Source organism: Tarenaya hassleriana, unplaced genomic scaffold (genome assembly GCF_000463585.1).
Source record: "Tarenaya hassleriana unplaced genomic scaffold, ASM46358v1 Cleome30, whole genome shotgun sequence".
NCBI classification, from domain to species: domain Eukaryota; kingdom Viridiplantae; phylum Streptophyta; class Magnoliopsida; order Brassicales; family Cleomaceae; genus Tarenaya; species Tarenaya hassleriana.
This window is the reverse complement of record NW_010966178.1, coordinates 678781-702663: the sequence shown is the minus strand read 5'-3', so window position 1 is coordinate 702663 and position 23883 is coordinate 678781. Positions and strand designations below refer to the sequence as shown.

The following is a 23883-nucleotide window of genomic DNA, read 5'->3' as shown; positions in this document are numbered from 1 at the left end:
TTCGGTGGTGAAGGTTCATGACCGACGACCATCACCAGATTCGTCTACATAAATGTTGTCACGGAGAGCAAATCCGAGAATAGAGCCACCGACCCAACAAATCGCATAGATCCGAATCGCAGAGATGAAGAAAAAACAAAAAATTGCTACAATTTTCTGGTCTAACACAGATTACAAACAACAAGGTACTCTATTTCTTATTTTAATGAGTTATGTTCATAATATCTATTTTCATAGATTCAACACAATATCACAACCCATCAGTTTCTATATCAAAATTACAAAAGCATGGAATAATTCGAAATTTCTGTAACTAGAGTTAATACAGAAAAATTATTCCAATAATCATGTCAGATTTCATGAAAATTAACTAAATAAAATAGCAAAAAATTCATGAACAACAAATTTTCAAGACAGAGGATAACAAAAGCTCTGATACCAAATGTAAGTTTAATATTCTTTAAACTCATTTAAATCATGATCTTCAATATGCATCACTTTAACATACAAGATCATGAATGCGGAAATAAAATTCTGAAGTTTTCTAATATGCATCACTTTAGCCTAGGGACCCAGATTTATGCCCTTTTAATAGTTTTTTCTCCATCAGAAAAAACTGATATTTGACAGTTAATCATGTAGTTAACATTGAGTAAGTATTGGACCACTAATCATTAACATAGAAGTTTTCTAATATGGACAGTTATTGAAAACTTCCAACAACACAGTCCTATAAAAGTCCTATAAAAGTTGCTGAGATAGTCACTGATTTCAACATGGTCCACTTGGTGAATGGAGAGCAACCTGGAATTACCAAAAGGGCTAAAGACGAAGAAGTGATGACAGTGTTGGTGATGAAGCCCAGCAAGCCCAAGTCCAAGAAACTGAGCCCAAGTTCGATCAGGCCCATTGCAACTCAGTTCAAGAATTCTGCAATTCCCAGTCACGAAATCCTACAACGCACAAAAAGGAAACACGCACAATCAGCTCTCAATCACCAACGTTAAGCATATCATCTTGAATATGCACATTTTCTTTTCTCCTTCAATTCTTCCCTTTTCTCTTTGTGTACATATCTTGTTAAATATCTCTCTGCGACATACTGAAAAGATCAATCAGAAAAGAAAAGAACAAGAAGTTCTAGAGTTCTTTTTTCTGAATCTGTTTTGCATCGTGTCTGATTTGGAAAACTTTCAAGAAGAAGAAGAGATAACCCATGCTGCCATGTGGTGACCCGGTATCAAATATGGGAGCAGCGCGATAACAGCACCCCACACGTGTATGGCAAATACCCGTTTGGCTGCATCAAGCCATATCCAAGACTTGAGCACATATTTGTCCGTGGCTTTTGGAAATGTACTAGAAGCATCCATATATAGAGAAGGAAGCGGGGCTATGAGGAGAGCAAATGCGATCATGTACACTCCTACGGAGACAAACTTACTCGAGGAAGTTAATAGATATAAGAAAAACGATTGATGAAACTTCTCGAGCAGGTTGTTCACTGATCTTATGGTCCCTTCAATTAATCGGGCACCTCGTAGAAATAACTCCTGCTGCTTCCTCAGATTGGTTTTAGGAGGAAATCTAGACATGAATTTCAAAGTAACTGCATCAACTTGATAGTCACGGAAAGCACCATGTGGACCAGTCGGGACACCAAGTGCTTGGTAGTACAATGAACTCGCAAGTGTAGCACTGCCTTCAACATAGTCTGCTGCAGATATACCAAAGTTCCAGTCAGGATTTAAAGTCTTAGCCATCTTTCCCACAGCTTCAAATGTTTCCCCAACAATCTTGAGCCAACCAGCGGAAAGTAAAGATGCAACTTTCTCCACCTTTACACTGAAACCCTGTCTGTGAACAGCTAAGTAATTGACAACATTGATGAGGTCAAGATTCGGCATCGGCCGTTAGCTCCTTCGGCGTATATACTTATCGTATCCTCAGACACTTCACCTCTACCATTAACCTTCAAAACGAGAGCAACAACCATTGTTCCGGCCCGGACGAAGTTGCAGATGTATTAAACGAAGGTGCGTAGTATTCACTCAACCACGCATCAACAGATCTGTAGTCCCCATAACGAGAATCAGCAACAAGCCATATGATGTCTTTGGCAAGCCAGGTGACCCTACAGAGCAAGGAAAACACAGTATACGCAATGCCCAATGACAAAACTTCATCATCATTCCCATCAATTGTATGATCATACGGAGCAACCAAAACAATACATTCTTTACCGTCACCGCGCGGGGCTCTTATGATCCCAGCAACATTGAGGCCATGAGAAGAAGAACTCGAGTTCATCAGCGGGTGAAATCCATTCATTTCAGGGTAAAACATGTGATGATAAACTTGCGCACCCAAGTTCGACATATATTCTCCAATGAGCCTGTGGGCTTCAACACGCTTCAACCTCAGATCCTTTACGTTCATCACCAATTCACTCCCATCTAAAACATCCCGATTAGAGAGCAATGAACGTGCAGAACCTGGCATTAGAGCATTCTCGGATATGTAAGTGTTCTTCGCCAACACCGGCAACAGAAACAGCGCCAAAATGCCAGCAGCAGAGCAAATCACACTGAAAACAGGGCTGTCAGAGATGAGAAACATTCCTAGCCGTACGATCGGCCTCGGCTTCATCTCGGGCGATCCATCAGGAGATTTAACCTGTCTCCTTATTCGCCGCCATTATCCACCGATCCCGATCAGGTCGAGGTCCCTGTTCGGAGGGGGAGTATTGAGCCGATCGATTTCGAGGAGAGATCCGAACCAAAACGGCGTCGGATTAGCTGATTTTATGCGTTTAAGTTGGACCGAGATCTGATTTAAAAAAAAAACAATTATGAATGTTTTACAATTGGGCTTTTCAGGACAATGTAGAGGATGAGAATGAGCCCAGAAGGGCACCGCGTTACGTGAAAAAATTGGAGCCGCCCGACCCTCTTCAATACGGATGCTTTCTCAGGCTCACTCTTCGTCTTATTCTGCTCTAGTTCAATATCCGTACGTATCTTCTCCTTGTTTTGCCGATGTTCCTTTGGTCATACCTTTTTCTTTTTTTCCCGTGTGATTATGATGTGGGATGTGTGTTACGGCCCAGATTTCGGGCTGTAATTGAACGAGAAAATGCGTTCTTGGACTATTTCGGGACTCGACTAGCCGACCCAGACGAGATGGTTCAAGAAAGATCGAGTTAAGGCATGGGAGCCGTGTACGAGAGCATCCGGACCATTTTAGAGAATTCCGGACAAGTTGGGAACCGGAGAGACGCGAGAAAACTCTGGAATCTTCGGGAGACCAGAAGATCGGACAAAAGAGTCCGAGAAACTTCTAGAGCATCTGGGCGACCTAGCGTCATCGACCTTGGGGAAGATTCTGAAAGGACACATGGCGCAATCGAGACCATCCATCCGGCTAAATCTCGGTCATCCGTTAAATCGGTTTGTAAAGTTTGTTCATGTATAAACATAGTACGAGAGTTACGTTTTGAACCATCCGAAATTGGCCAAAATTTCCAAAACACGTCCTTTGTAATCTGATCTTTTGTATGAACACTTTCATTGATAAAGCGCGATTCTCTTAAAATCTCGACCCAAAGGCTTACTCACTACAAGCGAAATTGTACGAGTGTCGCACAGATAGTTCGTGAAATAACCAAGTCCCTGACATTTGATTTCTTGGTCTTCCCTTTTGCCCCCTGTTACAAGTTTATTACTGATTTGTGTTTACCTCATCTGTTTCCTGTTCCTTTTATGTTTGCCCACTTTGACGAGCACATAGCCGTTGCTTTTCAGTTCCGTTTGTGGGAGGAAGGATCATCTTAGTTTTGATAACATGTCGGCTCAACCGTCAACTCGATTATGCGTTAGTTACCGCTTTGGTCAACACAGGTCAAAGATAGTAATCTACTGGTAGGAGAGTGAAAGCTGTACTTACATCGCTATATGGATTTAGAAATGAAGTGTTAAGCAAGCATGGGCCATTTATCTACAAGAAATGCTTCCTCTGATTGCTGCATGGAGGTCTTTTCCGTCCGAAAAGTTAAGGGTTACGAGTTAGAGATGGCTCGACCAAATGAACAGTTCGGAATCAGAACAGGTGGACGACATTGCTGATTCTGCTGTCGTGTAAAACTAGCTTTCTGAGCCTAATGCAGAGGACTCTTGCAGCCAACAACATCGTCACTGTTTATTTGATTCAGGTCATTCCAAGACTTTGTGAGAGTAGGATCGGTAAGATGTTCGGTACAAGGGGAATCCCAGCATATGGTTGAGAATTTCTCTGATTCCTCTTATTCAGCTTTCATGTCTTAATTACTGTTTTTAACTAGAAAACACACATTCAGCATTTTGTCCTAGCTCCTCCCTCACATACGATTCACAAAACGATTCATCCATTCAGCTTTCTTGTTCCACATCAATAGAAAAAGCCCCGCATACGACAGCATCATTTTTGAATGGGAGAAGGAGAAGGACAACACAGAGAAGCCGTACCTAGGTGAAGCATTGCGTTTTCCCCCCCTTATTAAGCCAAATAGTTCCACGGTCTTAACTGAACCACGAGACCAGATGAACAGATCAGGAGCTGTTGCTGAATTTTCGTCCCGACAACTTCTCTGACTCGTATAATATGTGATTGATGAGTCCCCGCGCCGCACTATCAAAACCAACATAAAACATCTCGTGTCATCCCCATTGTCACAATCACAAAACATTTATTCTGATTTCTGATGAAGGACCAGCAGCAAGTCTCTTCCATCCAAAACCAAAACCATAGTTCATGCTATGCAATTCAAATATGTAAAAAAACAGCCCATTGAATACCTAATACAACAAACATAAACTTCAATTTACCATTCACTAGACAGTTTGGAATTAACCTCACTAACTTGCCCAACAGTTTAAAGAATCTAGTCCATCAAATGGTTATAAAAAACAGGGAAGAAAAACTCACTCATCCTTTAACTTTTGAATCTTCTCAGGATCTTTCTCATGCATATGTCGCTTAAACTGCTGTCTCACCATATCAACCACAAGCTCGGTGTTGTGTTGCTGCAGGATAAGCGAAAAATGCCAGATCAATTGCCAATATCTCCGGAATAACAAGAGTAAATCACAAATCTTTCCCCCCAGGGGGGTGGGGTGGGGTGGGGATCAATCTCAAACTGTTTTGAATGATAGAACCTACAACAAACAACATAGACGGTTCTCGTTTATGCATTCATATCCCGAAGAAGATTTAAGAAAATCAGCCTTTAGTCAGATGAATAATATGCAGAGGAAGAGATAAAAGCTTCAGAGGGTAAAGGGGACCTTAGGAATGGTAGAAAGTAGAAATTCTAGGCAAAACAGAGGATGAAAACACATCAACCTCATGAGAAACAACAGAAGAAAGGGCAAGCAAGCACCTTGTGCCCGATGTATTTGGCTCTTCGAAGGCATTCTCGATACAACTGCAACAATGCCCAAAAAAAATAGCATGAAGATATCAACCTGACAAATGACACGAGTTCAATCGGACAATTGTAAGAAAATGGAACCGACACTGACCCTGATAACATTGTTAGCAAGCTCGGGAGGAAGGGCAGTTTGGATAGACGGCATTTCCACACGAGAGTCTCCGACTCAAAACCCGAATTCCTCGTATCTTCTCCAGCACCGGATGTGGATCGTACTCAGATGAATAAAACCCTAACCCTAGAAGAAGGAGAACTCAAACACTCTTCTTCATTATGTTATTTTTCATTTAGCCCTTCAAGTTTCCTTACAGTTCCATTTTAGTCCAAAACTTTTATGATAAACCCTTTTATTCGGGTCTAATGTGATGTAGTCGGACCGAAGGTTCGAGAACTATCTTGGTTATCAAAAAAAAAAAATCTAACCTAATACATAATATATGATAAAATTAAATATATTCTTTTTGAAGTTATATATTTTGATTAAAAATTGACATTATATAAAAAAAATATTCTTACTTATTCTTATTTTCATGTTTTGACTTCATCTCATACTTTTTTTCCAACTTTAACTTTATGACCAATATGACCAAAATTACAATTTGATCATATATTGATCATAATAATCATAACGGTAAATTTATAATGTTTTTATCAAATGATTATGAGATGTGTAAGTGATGAACATAATGAATTAGTGAGATCTAACGTTATGACCAATGTGACCAATATAACGATCTGTAACCGCTATGAAATGTCGTAAGAAATTTCTCCAGAGTCAGCACGCTTAACTTTGGAGTTCTCTTGGGATAGTCAACCGAAAAGGTAGATACACCTTGTTGGTATGAGTAGCCCAACTAATCCTTTTATGATATCTCAGACTATATACTTCAGTTCCTATATAGCCCTCGAATCTCTCTCATTCGGATGTGTTCGATTCATTCTTGTATCTCTTTGGTCTTAATGGTACTCGGGGAGGCGCTCCTTGAAAATGTCATCACATCGGCGAATACTCTTAACTATCATCGTAGCTCGGGATATCACAACCAACATGTATGACAAGATAATAATTTCTAGTCACAGTGGTCACAAGATCACAGGTGGAGAAGAATATGTCTTAAAATCAAAATAGCATAGAGATAGTATTTTTATAATACCTCTTAAAAATTCTAATAAAGTGATATGACATACATAATCTAATTACAATTTTAGTAAATCAAACACAAACAATAAAACAATAGAATGTATATATAGAAAAAATAAATGTGGAAAATAAATAAGAAAAATATAAAAAGAAACGGAATTATTTTTATTTATACATCTCTTCTTCTTATTGTATTACAATGAAAATGACTCACATATTTATAGGAAAACTATCAGATGAAATAAAAAGAAAATAAAAATAAATAAGATTGATACGCAATATTTGATATAATGTTATATCCATTATTATTTCTAATCATATCTTAAAATTAATATTTCTTTCAATCACATATTTATTTTTCTATTTCAACATTTCCCTCAAGATTAACTTTGGAAGAATAAAAAAGTCAATTTTGAAGAGATAATGCGATACAAAAAAAATCCATAGACATTTTCGTTGTCTTTAAAAAAATTTATAAACACCAAATTTAGTTCTTTTAAAGAGTATTATCCATTTTCAAATCAATTCTTTGACTTTAAAGTTCTACCTTTGACTATTTTATTAAAAAAAGAGAAAAGAAGAGAAAAATAAAACAAAAAACACTTTTATTACTACATCTTTTCTTCTTGTTATTACATTATAATGAAAATAATTCATATATTTATAGAAAAAGTTATTGAAAGAAACAAGGAAATAAAGATATGAGAGAAACAAATAAGGCAAAACATAACTGACACAATATATATTTTATTATTAATTGATATTATACATTTAATTATTATCAATCATATCAAATCTCCATATTTTATTTCTATTTCAATATTCTCTCTCAGGATTGATTTTGAAATAATTCAAAAATCAATCTTGAAGATAAAACAAAATGATGAAAAACTTTACTGTTATTAGAACGATCCATAGACACCAAATTTCATTCATTTAGAGAGTATTAAACTTTTTCAAATCACTTCGCTTGATTTTGAAGTTCTAACTTTAACTCTTTTTGTCATAGCATCTTGCTTGGTCTTAGAGTTTTTAGCTAACTTCTTTTTGTCATAGCACATCGTTTGAATCTGGTCTTTTTAATACCCTTTGAACGGTTTGGATATATGAATATCCAAAACGCAAAAGAAAGAAGAGGTTAGAATTTTTTTTTTAAGATAAACATATAATCCAGATCGCAACGCTGCTCTGATACCATATTGTGTCCATTATTATTTCTAATCGTATCTTAAAATCAATATTTCCTTCAATCACATATTTATTTTCCTATTTCAATAGTATAAGAATCAAATTCTACTATTGGATTGGGATTCGAATTGAATCTACAGATTCGAATTGAAGTATTTGTAATTTACAACTATATATAGAAAAAAAAAAGAATGTATAAGAATCAAATCCCAATAAACAAAATCTAAGAATGTTGAGAACCATAAAACAATAAAATGTCAACATATCAAAACTAACCAAACATGAGAGGCAAAAGATAGAAACCTCAGTAACAATGAAACAGACATAAAACTAGATCGAAATCCAAACAAACAATTCAATCAAACCGCATGAAAAAAAACCCATAAATTTTCGCTCTGAATGTTTCAACAAATCGATAAAAGGGATAAATCAGATAAAAATGGCTTCAGAGGGAGAAATCAGAGGAAGACGAAGATGAAAGAGAGAAGGAGAGAGACCTCAATCATACACATATTCGGAACTGTAGAGTCGCTTGGCTGAGGAAGACGAAGACGAAGAAAAAGTGGCTTCAGAGACACAATGGAGGTTGTAGGAGAAAACTTAAAAAATGAGCATTTCTTGTTGCAGTAATTTTAGGCATACCCCAAAAAATATAAGGATTTAACACAAGTCTATTTTACCCTTAATTAAAAAGGAAAAGAAGTTCTCACCCTTAATGAGAAGAAGTGTGTAAAGGAATCACACGTATCAAATGTCTCCTCCTCCTTTATTTGTACTTTTTATCATCTTTCATTTTTATTTAGGGAAATTCCCAAAAAAATCATCCAATTATGAGATAACTATCACATTCATCACGAACTTTTAAAATTTTCAAATTCATAATGCATTTGAATTTTTTTTCTAAAAAATCATTCGAAATTTAAATCTTAACAAAATTCTCATCGAAATAGAATTAATTTTGCCACGTAGGCAGAAAGCGCCTACATGGCGCCTACGTGGCATGTATGTGTTCGCCACGTAGTATACACGTGGCGTTAATAATAAAAAATTAAAAAAAGTTGGAAAAAATGTAAAAAAATTATAAAAAATGTGAAAAAATTTACAAAAAAAAATGAAAAAATTGTAAAAAATGTTAAATTGTAAAAACATTTTCAAAAAGTATAAAAAAATGTAAAAATTATAAAAATTGTAAAAAAATTGCAAAAAATTATAAAAATTGTAAAAAATGTAAAATTTCAAAACATTTTCAAAAAATTTAAAAAAATGTAAAAAGTATAAAATTGTAAAGTTCATGATGAATTTGATAGTTATCTCGTAATTGGATGATTTTTTTTTTGGAAATTTCCCTTTTTTTAAAAACAAATTTATAATTTATAATTTTTTACAATTTGTTTTACAATTTTTTACATTTTTTTGAAAATGTTTTACATTTTTTTACAATTTTATATTGTTTTACAATTTTACATTTTTTTTACAATTTTTACAATTTTTATAATTTTTTGCAATTTTTTTTACAGTTTTTTACAATCTTTATAGTTTTTACATTTTTTGAAAATATTTTGCAATTTTATATTTTTTACAATTTTTACATTTTTTTGTAATTTTTTCACATTTTTTATAATTTTTTTTACATTTTTTCCAATTTTGTTTTAATTTTTTATTATTAATGCCACGTGTATCCTACGTGGCGAACACATACATGCCACGTAGGCGCCATGTAGGCGCTTTCTGCCTACGTGACAAAATTAATTCTGTTCCGATGAGGATTTTGTTAAAATTTAAATTTCGAATGATTTTTTAGAAAAAAATTTCAAATCCTGTATGAATTTGGAAATTTTAAAAGTTCGTGATGAATGTGATAGTTATCTCATAATTAGATGATTTTTTTGGGAATTTTCCTTTTATTTAAGTAAAAATCTAGTGAACGACATAAATCTCTAAATCTTCAGTGGAGAATAAACGAAAAATAAACCCTAACCCACCAAAATTGACTGAAATTGACCGGAAATTATTGAAAAATTTGAATTCCTAAACCATTAAACACCTAAACCACCAGAAAAGGAGGAAATGGAGAGAGATAAATCGCCGACGGAGGAAGTTTCTTCGTCTGTTCAATCTGCGAGGAGGGTGAGGAAAAGAGTTCCAACTTCTGAAAAAACGGTAAGAAATATTGGATTTGTTTTTAGATCTGCAGAAATCTAGATATAAATTTTAGATTTTTAGGGTTTTGTGACAGAGTTATCGTAATATAGTTGAAAATGGGATACAAATTGGTGTTGGAAAAGAGATTGATAGGATTACAAGAAATGTTGGATTTTTCAAATGTTGTGTAGAAATCTGGAAGTATGTTTTAGGTTTTTAGGGTTTTGTTACAGAAAAGTCGTGATGTAGTTGAGAATGATGTGTAAAATAGTCGATACGTATTGTAAAATAGTCTAAGCGAATTTGTTGCATAAGGATAAAAAAACTCTAATTCACCATTCTATTCTGGTATATACAACTAAATTGAATCGTTTTGTTTTGTAACAGGTTGGTGATGAACCAAAACCAAAATTTTATTATGAGTTCGATGACATGAACAAAATCTCACTAAAAGTATCCTTCAAGTGTTTTCACATAGATGCGGTGGATTTTCTGAAAACTCATATGACTCTTCGAGAGATTGCATTTTTTCACCCGTCAGTCCCCTTTGAGACATTTATTCTATATGAAGAAGAATCAGACATTGAAGATGAGTTTCATGGTGGCACTCATCAGTAGAGCAGTCAAAATAAAAAAAAAAAAGACAATGAATTATGGTTGTTGATTAATGGGGTTCCTATTCGCTACTCTCTATTGGAACATATTCTTATATCAGACCTAGATTATCCTAAAATGCCTAAGAACTGAGAGAAGATTGGTGGCCCGAACTTCTACATGAAATATTTTGGTGAGAGGCAATTTGAAAAAGTTTTAAAGACAGACGTTAGGAAACGCTTCATAGAATTACCTGAAAATGAAGCATACAACAGGATGAAGATGGTGTATTTTGTGTTGTTGAGTTATATGATAGGACATCATCATTCAGAGTATGTGAATCTTTTTTTGTTGAAGATTATCGATTATATCTAGATGTGTGAAAAATTACCATGAGGGAGATTTAGCTTCGAGAACGTTCTCGCTTTTGTCCATAATTACGTGAATGGACATAGTACACCAGTAAACCAATGGAATTTGCTATGTTTCATTATTCCACTAACGGTAAGTGATATAAATACAATACAGTTACAAATAGTAGCAGAGAAATACATTATTAATATTATATATTTTAAATTACAGATGTTACCCTTCCGAGTGTATTCCAAAATTGTGTCAGGGCAGATGGTATAACGACGTGTTAGTGGAAGGAAATGTTCATCAAACTTGTTCGTAGATGTATAGAAGATGCTACATCCCAAACAAAAAATATGGGATGAAACAAGGGTTAGGAAATATGGGATGAAACTTGTGTGAAGCCAAATGATGAGCGTTTTATGGAGCCAACTGAGCAGGATTATGAGAGACCAAATGATGATCATGAAAAGGTAATTGATAGTGATACAGAGACTATGATCGCAGATATTCTTGAGAAAGTAACTGAGAAAATAATGAGGGAGAAGATAAGAGTGTCTTGCAGACACTATCATATAACTCATTTGTAAGATTTCCAACTAAAGACATTAACTTTTTAGATTTTGTAAGATTTCCAACCAAAGACATGCCTTTAAATATGACACTTTGCATTTGTAAGATTTCCAACCAAAGACATTAACTTTTTAGCTTTTGGAAGATTGACTTGACCCGCAAAATGCCTTTTCAAGTAATCAATAATCATCTGTTCAGTTCCACTCTCTGTTTTACTTTCAATTCCTTCCTCTTGAAACAAAGGTGTACAAGTATGAAGCTGAACATGCTTGCTCCCTCTAAACAATCATATTTCTTTTTTTTAACTAGTCTTAGTCTCCACATACAACTTTTGTTAAGAATGCACATCTTGCTTTCCACTTGAGTCGATCCGACGTATGCACATAGTATCGAAAACGCGCATCATACGAAACTTTCTTTACATTCATCTTAAGGCCAGCCTTATTCACAAACTCTTTACCCACTGTAAAACTCATTCTGCCTTCGGATGAAAAATTTTCATGATTATTTCCTTTTCTTAAACTTGATTTCAGAAGATTACCATATAACTCAATCATAACATCATTATCTAACTCTAGTGTACCTGTATTATCTAATTCAGTCATAACTTCAGCTACAACATCATTAGTCGCAAACACCACGACATTCTCGTATCGTATATCTGCATGCAAATCTGTATGCAAAATTTCATGCTTAACCACAATCGCATCACCCACTAGCTTCACATTATTTTGTTCTCCTTCTCCTCCGTTAAGTCCCTCTGATTGTTCATTCATCTCTCTTCCTTCGTTGCCATCCTCCTCAACTCCAATCTCAACATCATCAATACACGTATGAGAAATTACATGCATCCCATTTATTTCTTCGTTCAACATCATTATTGCCACGTTCTACATACAATCATCCTCGACGCCCATTACTTTTGCTAAACATGACCGATTTAACTCCCAAATCATCTAATGTATATTTCAGTCAGTCTCCATCAACAACCATAGGTGTGAAACTCAACTTTGTCCTTCCTAATTCGATTTGAATCTATCCCCTTACAACTTCAATTAGCTCCTCATATGTGATGTTGCTAGCTCTATTATCCACATAAATTGTCTTTCTTTTATCATCACCATATTTCTATTCAAATAAGCTATTATCATTTTCTTTTCGCCAAATCTCATTATAGCGAACATAAATAGATGTGTAACAATCTTCTACAACTTTCATAATCCTATAAAAAAAATAACACATTTATGTCACTCAACATTTCAGAACTTTGTAACTTTATTTTGACTAATTTTACTACAGTACAACTATTCAAGAAAAACCAACGTTTCATTTTCTATTGCGACAATCGCTAAAAAAAACCTCTCAAAATCTTTAACTACTGTAAAAATTAGGTTGAAACTGCATTGATAGTTTCCAAACATAATTTGTTAATAAAAAATGCACTGAAAATTTTAAACACTGAATTTTTCAATTTAAAACCCTAAAATAGTAAATATCGCATAATAATGAACAAAAATAAATAGGAAAAACTCTTAATATACATACCTAGACGATTTTCGCTTCAAATGAGTAGAAAATTAGAACTAGATGGCTCAGTTTCGAACTTGATGGCAAAGTTTAAATGGCAGAATCGATTGTGTAAGGAAGAAAGAGACATAAATAATACTTTATTAATTTGTTTTATTTAAATCTTACATTTTTTCCACGTTTTTTAATTTGGGAAGGAATGGTAATTTCGTATGTTTGTAGTAAGGGTTATTTACGTCTTTAGCCACGGGTAGTGTATGAAAGAAAAAACCAGCGTGCTTTTTGGTGGGGTATGTTTGAAATTACTGCCATAAAAAAATGCCCATTTTTTAAGTTAATCCTTAATCGTGTTCTAGATTTTTTTTAAGGGTCAGAGAAAAACGTGTACAGACATTAAGTGAAAAAAAATTAAAATATATTTTAAATGGGTTAAATGGTAAACTCATAATTAGGGGTGTAAAACGGGCCGACTCGGCCCAGCCCGGCCCGGCTTGTTCCGACCCGAGAAAATTTTAGCCCAACTCAGCCCATTCCGTTTTTTAACGAGCCAAAAATATATCAACCCAACCCAGATCGCCTTAGCCCGCGAGCCAAATGAGCCGGTCCGCGGACCAATTATATAATTTTAAAAATAAAATTTAAATAATAAAAAATATTTTAAAATAATTTTAATATTTAAAAAATAGTTAAAATATTTGAAATATAATTAAAATATTTAAAATTTTAAATAAAATAAATTAAATATGTAATAAAAATATAATTTGTATATAAAATATTTTAAAATATATAAAAAAAAACTGAAAAAGAAAAAAAAATTGGTGGACATGTAGCCCGGCTCGTGATGGGCCGGCTCGTTTGACCCATTTTTTTCTGGACTCAATTATTCTCAACTCAACTCGGAAGAATATGGACTGACTCGCGAGCCAACCCGCGGACCAGAACCCATTTTACACCCCTACTCATAATTGGATAAAACCCATGTAAACCAATAATTGAAAGAAGCCCAAATATAAAACCATTTATTATTGGAATGGGTTGCCCAACCTATTTGACAACTCTAGATATTATTTTGCCAAACACACCTCGTTTATTTTGTTTGATCTAAATATTTATTTAACCATGTATTTTTAAAAATAAAACCTTTCATCTAATAATAATTAATTAGATTCTTTGTTCATCTCATCATGATAAATTCTCTAAATATTAAAAATTGTCTACAGTATATCACATTATTTTTCAGACTTTCAACAATATTGAATTCATTGTCATACAAATATTTGATAGAGTATCTTTGAATAAAAAAAATTATAAAAATAAAAGAGAAATTTTGCTATATCCATATAGGACCTTTTTATGTTTTTTTTTTGTCATAGATATAACTTTTCCTTTTAATAATATTGATCCTTGTTATTTATTTATTTTTAAGTTATAATATATTTGATTATTTTTTAAATTAGAACGCAAACTGAAACTTTTCGAATAAATTTCATTAAAATTCTTCCCATATCTTTTAATATATAGAATCTAATACAAATACTTTATTTATTTAAGGCATGAGTATTAAAAATATTCATTTCAAGTTCAATTATATTTGGATTCGACTATTTCAATTATAAAAAATTATAACCATTCAATTTATATCTCGAATTTGATTCGGTTCGTTTTCAAATTTAGAAAATTCTAACCATTCGATTTTTTTTAAGTCAATTCGAACTGGTTCGACTCTTCAATTATTAACCAAAATGGTTATTAGGTATAATCCACAAATTTTATCTAAAAATAGTTCATGTGTGACAAATAAAATCATTATTTTTTTAATAAATTATTAAAAATACATATAAAAATAGACAATTCTATAATATTAAATTTGGGTAAATAATTTGTGTTGACCAAAAATATTTGTAAGGGATTCTAAGTATAAACGGATAAAACTCAAGTTTGGATGATCTGGAATATGCACATTATATTCTTATTACGGATTCAAATTTAAGTGTAGGAAATGATATTCAACTATTTTTTTTATTCTTTAGAAAATATAGTTAGGCCAAATATACAACGAGTTTACGGATTATTAAAAAAAAAACATAAACGGATAAATCCCTCCTCGCCGAGTATGTTATCGTTATGTTACCTTCTTAGGATTGCGTCTTTTTTTTTCTATCTTTTAGTTTATTCTAGCTAGTTTCTGTAAATCCGGGTTTTCTAAAATTCAAGTAAAAATAAACGTTAATATATATGTGCAAGAAAATAAATAATAAAATAGGAGAATTCCAATGAGGCCCATAAATTTGAGAAATGGGCCGATTTATAAAGCAATATTCGGCAATGGAGAGCCAAATTCGGACTCAGGCCCGTCAACAAAATCCAAGGGTCGGTACAAACTATTGTTAAAATGGCAAACAGAAGCCCATGGGTTAAAACCCATTTAATCTATTTAATAAAAACGGCCCAAACGTTATTAATTATTATTATTATTATTGGGCTGGATATTCGTATGCGTGATATCAAAACAGAAACCCATTTGATAAAAACGGCCCAAACGTTTATTATTGTCGGGTTGCAAATGCCAGGCAGCAGCTTCATCATTTCAATGGAAGTTGGTTCTTCTTCCTCGGAATCTGCATGGGGGAGTTAGAGCTTATGCTCTTGATGTTTAGGGGCTTTTGAGTTGAGAGGATTTTGAGAACTGTGGAGTTCGGGTTTATGCTTTCTTGGGGTTCAGATACCACATTTGACTAAAAGATTACATAAGCTCAATAGAATATATATATATATAGCATTTCCTATACACACACACACACAGGGGGTTCATTTGTGTGGACTGCAAAAGAGATGATTGTTCGTGGATGGATCGACCTTCTCTCCACCTTATGTTATAACCCTCCTCCCTTCTTGGCTCACCGTTTCCCTTATCTCTTCTTTTGTCCCCTTTCTTTCACAATTAACGGACCGTTGTCTTCTCACTCGCGATATCTTTTTACTTATCTTATTAGGGATTGGGATTTGGGAATCGGTTTGTCGATTTTTTCGATTCTACAAAAATAGATATCAATCGATTTTTATATTATATTCAATTGATTTGATTTAGGGGTGGGTACGGAGTCGGGTACCTCCAATTTTTAGAAAACTCTGTCTCGTCTTCATTACCACGGATTTTACAAAAATATTATCTCACTCTTGACTTCATAAAATCCGGGTACTTGTAGCTCGGTTTTAATGAGATTCTCGATCTTGTACTCGTAGGTACCCGGATCCATACGACTTATAAAATTTTGAACTATAAAATGATAGATATAGAAAATACAAATGAGAGAGATCAAAGTATAAAGAGAAAAGTTTATGATGAAGAGAGATGAGTAAAATTTTAAGAGACATGAATGGTTGATTCGGTTGTATAGAATGAGATTTGGAATGGTGAAATTTTTGTATAGAAAGGTTTAGAACATAAAAAAAATTGAACTAAAATAAAAATATTTTAATAAATAAGAAGAATAATTTAGACAAAAATATTATAAATATAAAGTATATTTTAGATTTTTAACAAATATACCGGATATCCCGGGTATCCCTTGTAAAATAATTGAACTCCATTATAATCTGAATCGAAAACTTAGCCTTATTAATATTCGATCTCATCATCGTTAATATTCGGGTACTCTTTATTCGAGTATTTGTTAAGCCAGATATCTCCAAACTTCCGGATTACTGGTTAAAACGCCCTGATTCGATTTCGGTTTTCAGAATTTTTTAAGATTCAATTCGATTTTAAAAAATTTGATTTTCTAAAAATAATATGAATGGTTCGAATGGAAAAAAACGCCGACCCTATATTTTATTATTCCGTATTATGAAAACAGTAACTAATGAATTAAAAGTAGGCAGGGGCCTCTCCTCCGTCTTTGCTCTCTCTGCTCGCTCGACTTCTCAAAAGCCCATTTCTCTCTCTCTCGAACAACAACACCAATGGCGATCGCGAGCTTGGCTAGGAGGAAGGCTTACCTGCTCACCAGAAACTTCTCCAACTCCAACGCTGACGCCCTCAGGTTCTCTTTCTCCCTCTCTCGCGGCTTCGCCTCCTCCGGATCCGACGAAAACGACGTCGTCGTCATCGGCGGAGGTCCCGGTGGTTACGTTGCCGCCATCAAGGCTGCGCAACTTGGTCTCAAGACCACCTGCATCGAGAAGCGCGGCACTCTCGGTGGGACCTGCCTCAACGTCGGATGTATTCCCTCCAAGGTGAATCAGAACCTTCTTTTCGGATTTGGATTGATTCTTCTTGCACGATTCCTGGATTGATTTCCTCACCTGATTTTTTTTATCTTGGATTTTCTGTTATTTTTTGTTGTTTGTCGCCCGTCTGATTGATTTGCATCTCTGTGGAGAATTAACAGGATGTTTATGGTTGACTTCGCGATTTGAGGTACTGTTTTGTGGCGATTGCCGTCTCCTTTCTATAGAAAACGTGATGGAGAAAATCTGGAAATTTGGCATATCTGATGTTTTTCGTTTTTCTTCCGGGAGCGGAGTTGGTGTAGTCAGTCCATCACTTGCTTGGTTTTGCATTCTCTTGTTCCTGCATTCTAGATTTGCTTGATTCTGCAAACACGCTAGGAAATGAAAGATAGAAACGTTGAAACTTTGGTCCTGGGATTAACAATTTTGTACTCTCTTTGAATTTGGCTCTTGAGTTGCATTCGTTGGTCGTTGCCTTCTTAGTCGTTTCGATTGTTAAAGTTCAAGGGAAAACAGAAATTGGTCGTGAAACTGTGCTGCCAATTAGAGTTTGGATTCATTTTGCTCTGGCTTACATTTTATGCAATTTCTCTTTCTTGTCTCCTTGAATCAATACATACATATATGTCTTTGGTCATTTGTGCTTTTTCCTATGATGTTCTCATTGTACTATTCCTTCCTTGTATGGGAAATTCTGTTCTTTAACACTGTTCCCTTCATCTGAAGCTGATCTTTAGATGAATTAGGCTCTTAGCATCTCGGTTTCTGTTTTGATGAATTAGGCTCTTCTTCATTCTTCACACATGTACCATGAAGCAAAGCATGCATTCGCGAGCCATGGTATTAAGGTTTCTTCCGTTGAGGTAGATCTGCCTGCTATGTTGGCCCAGAAGGACACAGCTGTGAAGAACCTCACTCGTGGTATTGAGGGTCTGTTCAAGAAGAACAAGGTGAACTACGTCAAGGGGTATGGTAAGTTTCTCTCCCCCTCTGAAGTCTCCGTGGACACACCTGATGGAGGAAACACCGTTGTGAAAGGCAAACATGTCATAATCGCTACTGGCTCCGATGTCAAATCTTTGCCTGGTATCACCATTGATGAAAAGAAAATCGTCTCATCAACCGGAGCCCTGTCTCTCACAGAGGTCCCTAAGAAGCTGATCGTCATCGGTGCGGGCTACATCGGGCTCGAGATGGGTTCTGTTTGGGGCCGACTGGGATCAGAGGTCACAGTTGTCGAGTTTGCCCCAGATATCGTCCCATCAATGGATGGGGAGATCCGCAAGCAGTTCCAACGTTCTCTTGAGAAGCAAAAGATGAAATTCATGCTCAAGACAAAGGTGATAGCGGTAGATTCCTCCGGAGAAGGTGTGAAGCTCACCGTAGAACCTGCAGATGGAGGGGACCAGACCACTCTGGAAGCTGATGTGGTCCTAGTCTCGGCCGGCAGAACTCCGTTCACGTCTGGGCTTGGTCTGGAGAAAATCGGATTGGAAACGGACAAGGCTGGAAGGATTCTGGTGAACGAGCGATTCGCAACAAGTGTACCGGGAGTGTACGCAATAGGGGATGTGATTCCGGGACCAATGCTGGCCCACAAGGCGGAAGAGGACGGGGTGGCGTGCGTTGAGTTCATAGCAGGTAAACATGGACATGTGGACTATGACAAGGTCCCAGGCGTCGTATACACGCATCCTGAAGTTGCCTCGGTAGGGAAAACAGAGGAGCAGTTGAAGAAGGAAGGGGTTAGCTACAGGGTAGGGAAATTTCCGTTTATGGCAAACAGCAGAGCAAAGGCAATTGATAATGCGGAGGGACTGGTGAAGATTCTGGCAGACAAGGAAACAGACAAGATCTTGGGGGTTCACATAATGTCACCAAACGCAGGAGAGCTGATCCATGAGGCGGTTTTAGCGATCAACTACGATGCATCCAGCGAAGACATTGCCCGTGTCTGTCATGCCCATCCTACCATGAGTGAAGCCCTCAAAGAGGCTGCCATGGCCACTTATGACAAGCCTATTCACATCTAATCTATTTAAAAAAAGAGCAAAGGAGGTACGTTACCCACACTCTCTGGTTCGGTACTATCCTTGTGAGAATTGGGTTGGAATTTATATAAATCTTTTTCTTTTTTTCTTTTTTAATTCGTTTGTGATGCCCATACTAGAATGAACCACAAAGGAGACCTCGACCTCCTTCTAAGGAAAGCTGCCTCATCATCAAGAATCAGGTCCTGTTGTGTTTTGAACCCTGGTTTGGTTGTTTCCCTTTTACCCTTTTATTTTGGATTCTTCTTTGCCTGTCGAACTCAAAGAATGAGCTGAAAGCAGATAATACTCAATTTCCTTCTCTTTAATTGTTAATGTCTGTGCAAACCCTTTTGGGGGTTCTATGGCCGATCACAACGATAATAATTATATTAGTGTATGTTGAGGTTTCATATACAGTTTGTTTTTTGGTCACCAAATGTGCCCCCGCCCCCTTCAGTTAATTTTTTTTTCTACATTCGGTTTTCTGAATGAACCCTTCATATATTAGCTCTAATCTCTTATATATACACGTGGGGATAACGGTAAAGATAAATGGCTCATTCCGAGGTTCCTCTCATGTCTGAGAGTAGGATAAAACCATTCCAGGCACGTAAAAATATAGCATAAGCCCTTTCTTTGCTTCACTGATTAGAGATCGTCAGCAATAAAAGGCGGCAATTTTAACATATCATCATTCATCCGTCCATTCATAAGCAATTTTAGATACCAAGGAGAACGTTCGTAAATATAACCTGGCCACATTATGGAAAAATAACCTTATTGTTACATTAATCTTAAATGTGATATTACAAGTAATATGCATATATATATATATATAATATTCAACATTTTTCTGCGATTTCAGAGGACATGCATATGCATTCATTCATCTTACAGAAACTTTTAACAAAGAAAAAAGAGTTGTAATAACCGCATTCCCGACCCAAAAGATTGGTTTGGAAGATCGGATCAGCTAAGATCAAAGCCAGCTTCAGCATTTATGGCATAGAGCACTTTGGTCTCCAGTTGTTCTTTGCTGCACACATGAACAAACATTATTTAATAATTAATAGCATGAGATGATGAGGATGATGAGGATGATTTAAAAAAGATTGGCAGACCTTCTGTAGGGGGGAAGCTTAAGAAGGTTCATACAAGTGGCTGATGTCGGTAGTCTGTCCACAGCTTCATCAGTTGCACTCCCCCCAGCCCTTGAAATAAATACACTCAATACATATAATTAGATGATGATGATGATGATGATGCCTATTTATAATATAAATATATATACATATATGTATATACAGGGTTTTGGGGGAGGTAAAACAGGGTAGGGTAACGTACCTCTGAATGCAGAAGAGGGGCTCCAAGTATTTGAATCCCAGCAGCGGTCCTCTGGAACAACCCGTCACAAACCTTTGAAAATTTATAAGAAAAAAGATTGATTACAAATGAGTCACCTCTCTCTATTTCAATCAACTAATCTAACAAAGGGGAAGGAAGATGATGTATGTCTTTTTACTTCAAAAATTTCTTTTGATTTTCTGTTGAGAAGCTTTTCAAGACTTCCCAGAACATGTCAACCACGTAGTGTCCCTGTCAATAACGCAATATCAATAATCATATTAACAACCCCCCTGAGCTAATAGACTCACGTATGGGGTTTCGGTTTGAAGGAAGATGAGTCGGTCACAGTCACTCACAGAATGATAGCCTCCGGCATAGTTGGCGTTGTTTCTCAAGTCTTCGATATCCAAACTATCAAGTGAACCTGATATCAGAACCTGCCCACCCAAAATACCCACAATTACACGATCATCAGCAGAGTTCTTTCCCATAAACTACGCATTTTCACCTGAAGCTCATGTTCGTTGAACATGTCAATCCATTCTTTCTGAATAAGTTGCTGAAACCCCCTCAAGAAATGAGAACTTTGTTGCCGTATCTGCACACACACAAAGAAAAGATAAGACCTATCCTGAGATACTGTTTACAGATGTGACTTGATCTATTCCATGATCATAAGAGAGATAATTGATTTTCAAGTACCTGGAAATTCAACCGATGATTGGATACGAGGTGGATGAATGTTATTACGTTCTCATTCGTGACTCTCAAGTCTTTTCCACCAGGAAGTAGCTCTTCCTCAGTCTTCTCTCCATACTCATTATTCACAATAACAAAGTAAAGCTCCAACTCTGAGATATCCCCCTTATAATGCTGCAGATCAAACCGTTATGCATTGTGAATACCAAAAACAATAGTCAAAGTTTGAGCCAGGGAAAACAAAGACAACATTTTAGCACATGATGCAAAACGTTTCTAAGGGTTCCACCAAGAGTAGGAAGATCCAAAGTTACAACAGAATAAAAATCACCTTGAGAAAAATAAGGTGGCGATACAACTCAGGGTCCAGAGAAGGCAAATCGTTCAAATAGTTATACCTAACCAACAAAAAGTAGAAAACACTTGTTAGCTTAAGACATTTTCACGAGAACATCTAGAGTTTAAGATGATTCCAGTACTTTTGTTTTAATTTGCTGAGGAAAAATGTTGCAAACGGTATATCCACCAGAATCCCTTCAAACATAGCCTGCAACAACATTGGCAATAGAAGTCTCGTCATATAGATGTAAAACCAATTACATGGCAATAAGGTTTTACAAAAAAAAAGCCCCCTATAACACGTATTAACATGAAGGCACAAGAAAGGAACTGATATGCGCTAAAATAATAAATTTTCTGAGTGCTACGAAGGATAGTGACTTATCTGCTGTACTAAACATCTGAGCCAAATAAGCTTCAAGAAGAAAAGAAGATAACTAGCTAATATGATTTCTCATCTATGCTGTCAATCAAAACTCATACTTTTGCAAGAAGACTGCCCAGAAAATGGAAGAACTGGAGATGCTGTTCATGTATCATTCCCGATCCAGGATTAGGATAAAGCATGTGATCCGAAGTCTCCTGTAAGCAGCAAGTAAAAAAATTTAAAAGAAGAAAAAAGAAAAGAAAAGTTATAGATTCACATAATTATGAGTCGTGTATATTAAGAGGCTATGGGACAATATCTCGATACATAGTATTCTTTCCTTCAAAAATTGTTTCTTCCTAAACCATAACAAGCAATATCAATAGCTACAGTAAGGCATAAAGATCTTAGAATAGGCTTAAACAATTTATGACACCGAAACTCTCTTTCTGTGAAATTACACCCACAAAGATAAAATTTATAAAGGAAACATAAAGTAGAAAATAAAAAGGCAAGACATATTTTTACAACCTTAAACAAACCATATTGCACATCGAAGGCAGCTCGGGCAATGTTTTCCATGAAGTCTTTGAAAATCCCACCACCATCGATACCAGCCTCCTCAACTCCGAGTTCATTGACAAATGTTACACGAATCTACAGTCAATATTTATTAAGTTGGAAACTATCATTAAAAGAAATCTGACCACAGAAACAAGGAAACGTTCTTTAGCTGTTCCATTATATTCAATATATCATTCCGAAACATGCAAGAAGTAGAAGTTACCGATCCTCGAAGATCATCCTCTGACAATGCACTCATTTGATTGTAAGCATCTTCCAAAATATGATCTCTTCGTATTCTAAACCGATTTCGAGAAAAAATGCCGTGAGATCCCTGACTTTGCCTTGCCGCTGCTAATTGCGTCTAGAAACAATGTCCAATGGAAAAACCAATTCGAGAGCAACCAAATCAGTAAACAAGAATATACATAATTTTCTTTCATTAGCACGGGTTTCTCATTTTAAAAAATACATTTATATAACTCTATCGAGTCCATCACATTCATTACCGACAAAAAGATTATCCATAATCATAAAAATGTTTATCAGCCAACAGTGTACAGATTACAACAGACACTCACTGTGAATATTTTGACTCGGCTTGTAAATGGTATCAGGAAAGGAGCTTGCTTTAGTATGTAGTTGGCTCTTGTACTGTGTATTACAGCCTGGAGGAAGAAAAGCAATTCAACAACAGTTGGGAAAGCCGGCGATCAATATTGGTCTACATGATACGTTAGCAAATTCAAAGCTTCAGTAGCACTGGAGTATCAGTAGCATTAAGGATCTGATTGGTCTAGGTTATAGATCATGGGGCCTGGAAACTGCAAAGTGGTAGTTACCTGCGAAATGAAGTAGTCGTTGACAGCATCAGCTTGGAAGTCGGCCGAGGAAGTGAACTGTCGCCTATTGTTCCAGTCTTGCAACTACAAGTTTCATTCAACAGAGAAATCAAATGCACGAAGATTGTCTTTCACAAGATTTTACTAGCTATGAAGCAAATAAACCGCTCAACACATCATTGATTTGATTAAAATAAAGCTATAAGTATGTAAGAGAGGCAAAAATCTACAAGAAACGAAACCATGTTGATTTAGAGAACGTGAAAAAAAAACGCAATAATAAGTTAGTAAGTATGAGCTTCTTGGCAGTATATACCTGTGAGAGTAGCTCAGAGACAACAATCCCAACCCTATTCTGAATCAATTCAACAGGGTTCTCCTTAGACGTTTCATTAGATATAGATTTTCCAGTGCTGGGTGTTAGGGGGTTCACCCACAACAGCTGCCATAGAGCCTGGCAAAAAAAGGGAAAG

General features: G+C 35.7%; 5 protein-coding genes across 5 annotated transcripts in view; 1 reads left to right on the top strand and 4 right to left on the bottom strand.

Moving 5' to 3' along the window:
• Positions 1–730: 730 nt before the first annotated feature.
• On the bottom strand, positions 731–1925 carry LOC109116951 (GPI transamidase component gaa1-like). Its single transcript, XM_019203299.1, has 2 exons — positions 1198–1925; positions 731–836 (listed from the first exon to the last, which is right to left on the bottom strand). Exons 1-2 carry the CDS (start codon positions 1905–1907, stop codon positions 731–733), a joined length of 816 nt encoding a protein of 271 aa, XP_019058844.1. The 5' UTR covers positions 1908–1925.
• A 103-nt stretch (positions 1926–2028) lies between these two features.
• Positions 2029–2673, bottom strand: LOC104820325 (GPI transamidase component GAA1-like). Its single transcript, XM_010550718.1, has 2 exons — positions 2244–2673; positions 2029–2134 (listed from the first exon to the last, which is right to left on the bottom strand). The coding sequence occupies exons 1-2, from the start codon at positions 2647–2649 to the stop codon at positions 2052–2054; spliced, it is 489 nt and encodes a 162-aa protein (XP_010549020.1). The 5' UTR covers positions 2650–2673; the 3' UTR covers positions 2029–2051.
• A 1602-nt stretch (positions 2674–4275) lies between these two features.
• LOC104820323 lies at positions 4276–5718 on the bottom strand. Its single transcript, XM_010550716.2, has 4 exons — positions 5559–5718; positions 5417–5461; positions 4963–5060; positions 4276–4665 (listed from the first exon to the last, which is right to left on the bottom strand). The coding sequence occupies exons 1-4, from the start codon at positions 5610–5612 to the stop codon at positions 4587–4589; spliced, it is 276 nt and encodes a 91-aa protein (XP_010549018.1). The 5' UTR covers positions 5613–5718; the 3' UTR covers positions 4276–4586.
• An 11141-nt stretch (positions 5719–16859) lies between these two features.
• On the top strand, positions 16860–19664 carry LOC104820322 (dihydrolipoyl dehydrogenase 1, mitochondrial). The gene is made up of 3 exons (XM_010550715.1): positions 16860–17222; positions 18002–19277; positions 19390–19664. The coding sequence occupies exons 1-2, from the start codon at positions 16950–16952 to the stop codon at positions 19250–19252; spliced, it is 1524 nt and encodes a 507-aa protein (XP_010549017.1). The 5' UTR covers positions 16860–16949; the 3' UTR covers positions 19253–19277; positions 19390–19664.
• Positions 19665–20091: 427 nt separating this feature from the next.
• Positions 20092–23883, bottom strand: part of LOC104820321 (E3 ubiquitin-protein ligase UPL6) — a 9262-nt gene continuing 5470 nt past the window's right edge. The window contains exons 12-26 of the mRNA XM_010550714.2: positions 23727–23864; positions 23411–23494; positions 23150–23236; positions 22792–22932; positions 22536–22661; positions 22121–22219; positions 21778–21845; positions 21630–21696; positions 21302–21472; positions 21108–21197; positions 20956–21036; positions 20775–20848; positions 20597–20668; positions 20374–20463; positions 20092–20288 (exon numbers count right to left, since the gene is read on the bottom strand). Of these exons, the coding sequence (XP_010549016.1) occupies positions 20222–20288; positions 20374–20463; positions 20597–20668; positions 20775–20848; positions 20956–21036; positions 21108–21197; positions 21302–21472; positions 21630–21696; positions 21778–21845; positions 22121–22219; positions 22536–22661; positions 22792–22932; positions 23150–23236; positions 23411–23494; positions 23727–23864 (1455 nt within the window). The 3' untranslated portion in view covers positions 20092–20221. The remainder of the gene's footprint in view (positions 20289–20373; positions 20464–20596; positions 20669–20774; positions 20849–20955; positions 21037–21107; positions 21198–21301; positions 21473–21629; positions 21697–21777; positions 21846–22120; positions 22220–22535; positions 22662–22791; positions 22933–23149; positions 23237–23410; positions 23495–23726; positions 23865–23883) is intronic.

Coding starts and splice junctions, on each gene's coding strand:
- LOC109116951 (XM_019203299.1), bottom strand. CDS start 1,907: ATGCCGAATCTTGACCTCATCAATGTTGTCAATTACTTAGCTGTTCAC. Junction 837..1,197: donor TGGGTTATCTCTTCTTCTTC/TTGAAAGTTTTC, acceptor CACTGTCATCAC/TTCTTCGTCTTTAGCCCTTT.
- LOC104820325 (XM_010550718.1), bottom strand. CDS start 2,649: ATGAAGCCGAGGCCGATCGTACGGCTAGGAATGTTTCTCATCTCTGAC. Junction 2,135..2,243: donor AAGAGCCCCGCGCGGTGACG/GTAAAGAATGTA, acceptor CTTGCTCTGTAG/GGTCACCTGGCTTGCCAAAG.
- LOC104820323 (XM_010550716.2), bottom strand. CDS start 5,612: ATGCCGTCTATCCAAACTGCCCTTCCTCCCGAGCTTGCTAACAATGTT. Junction 5,462..5,558: donor TTGCTAACAATGTTATCAGG/GTCAGTGTCGGT, acceptor GCATTGTTGCAG/TTGTATCGAGAATGCCTTCG. Junction 5,061..5,416: donor CCAAATACATCGGGCACAAG/GTGCTTGCTTGC, acceptor CTTATCCTGCAG/CAACACAACACCGAGCTTGT.
- LOC104820322 (XM_010550715.1), top strand. CDS start 16,950: ATGGCGATCGCGAGCTTGGCTAGGAGGAAGGCTTACCTGCTCACCAGA. Junction 17,223..18,001: donor TCGGATGTATTCCCTCCAAG/GTGAATCAGAAC, acceptor TTGATGAATTAG/GCTCTTCTTCATTCTTCACA.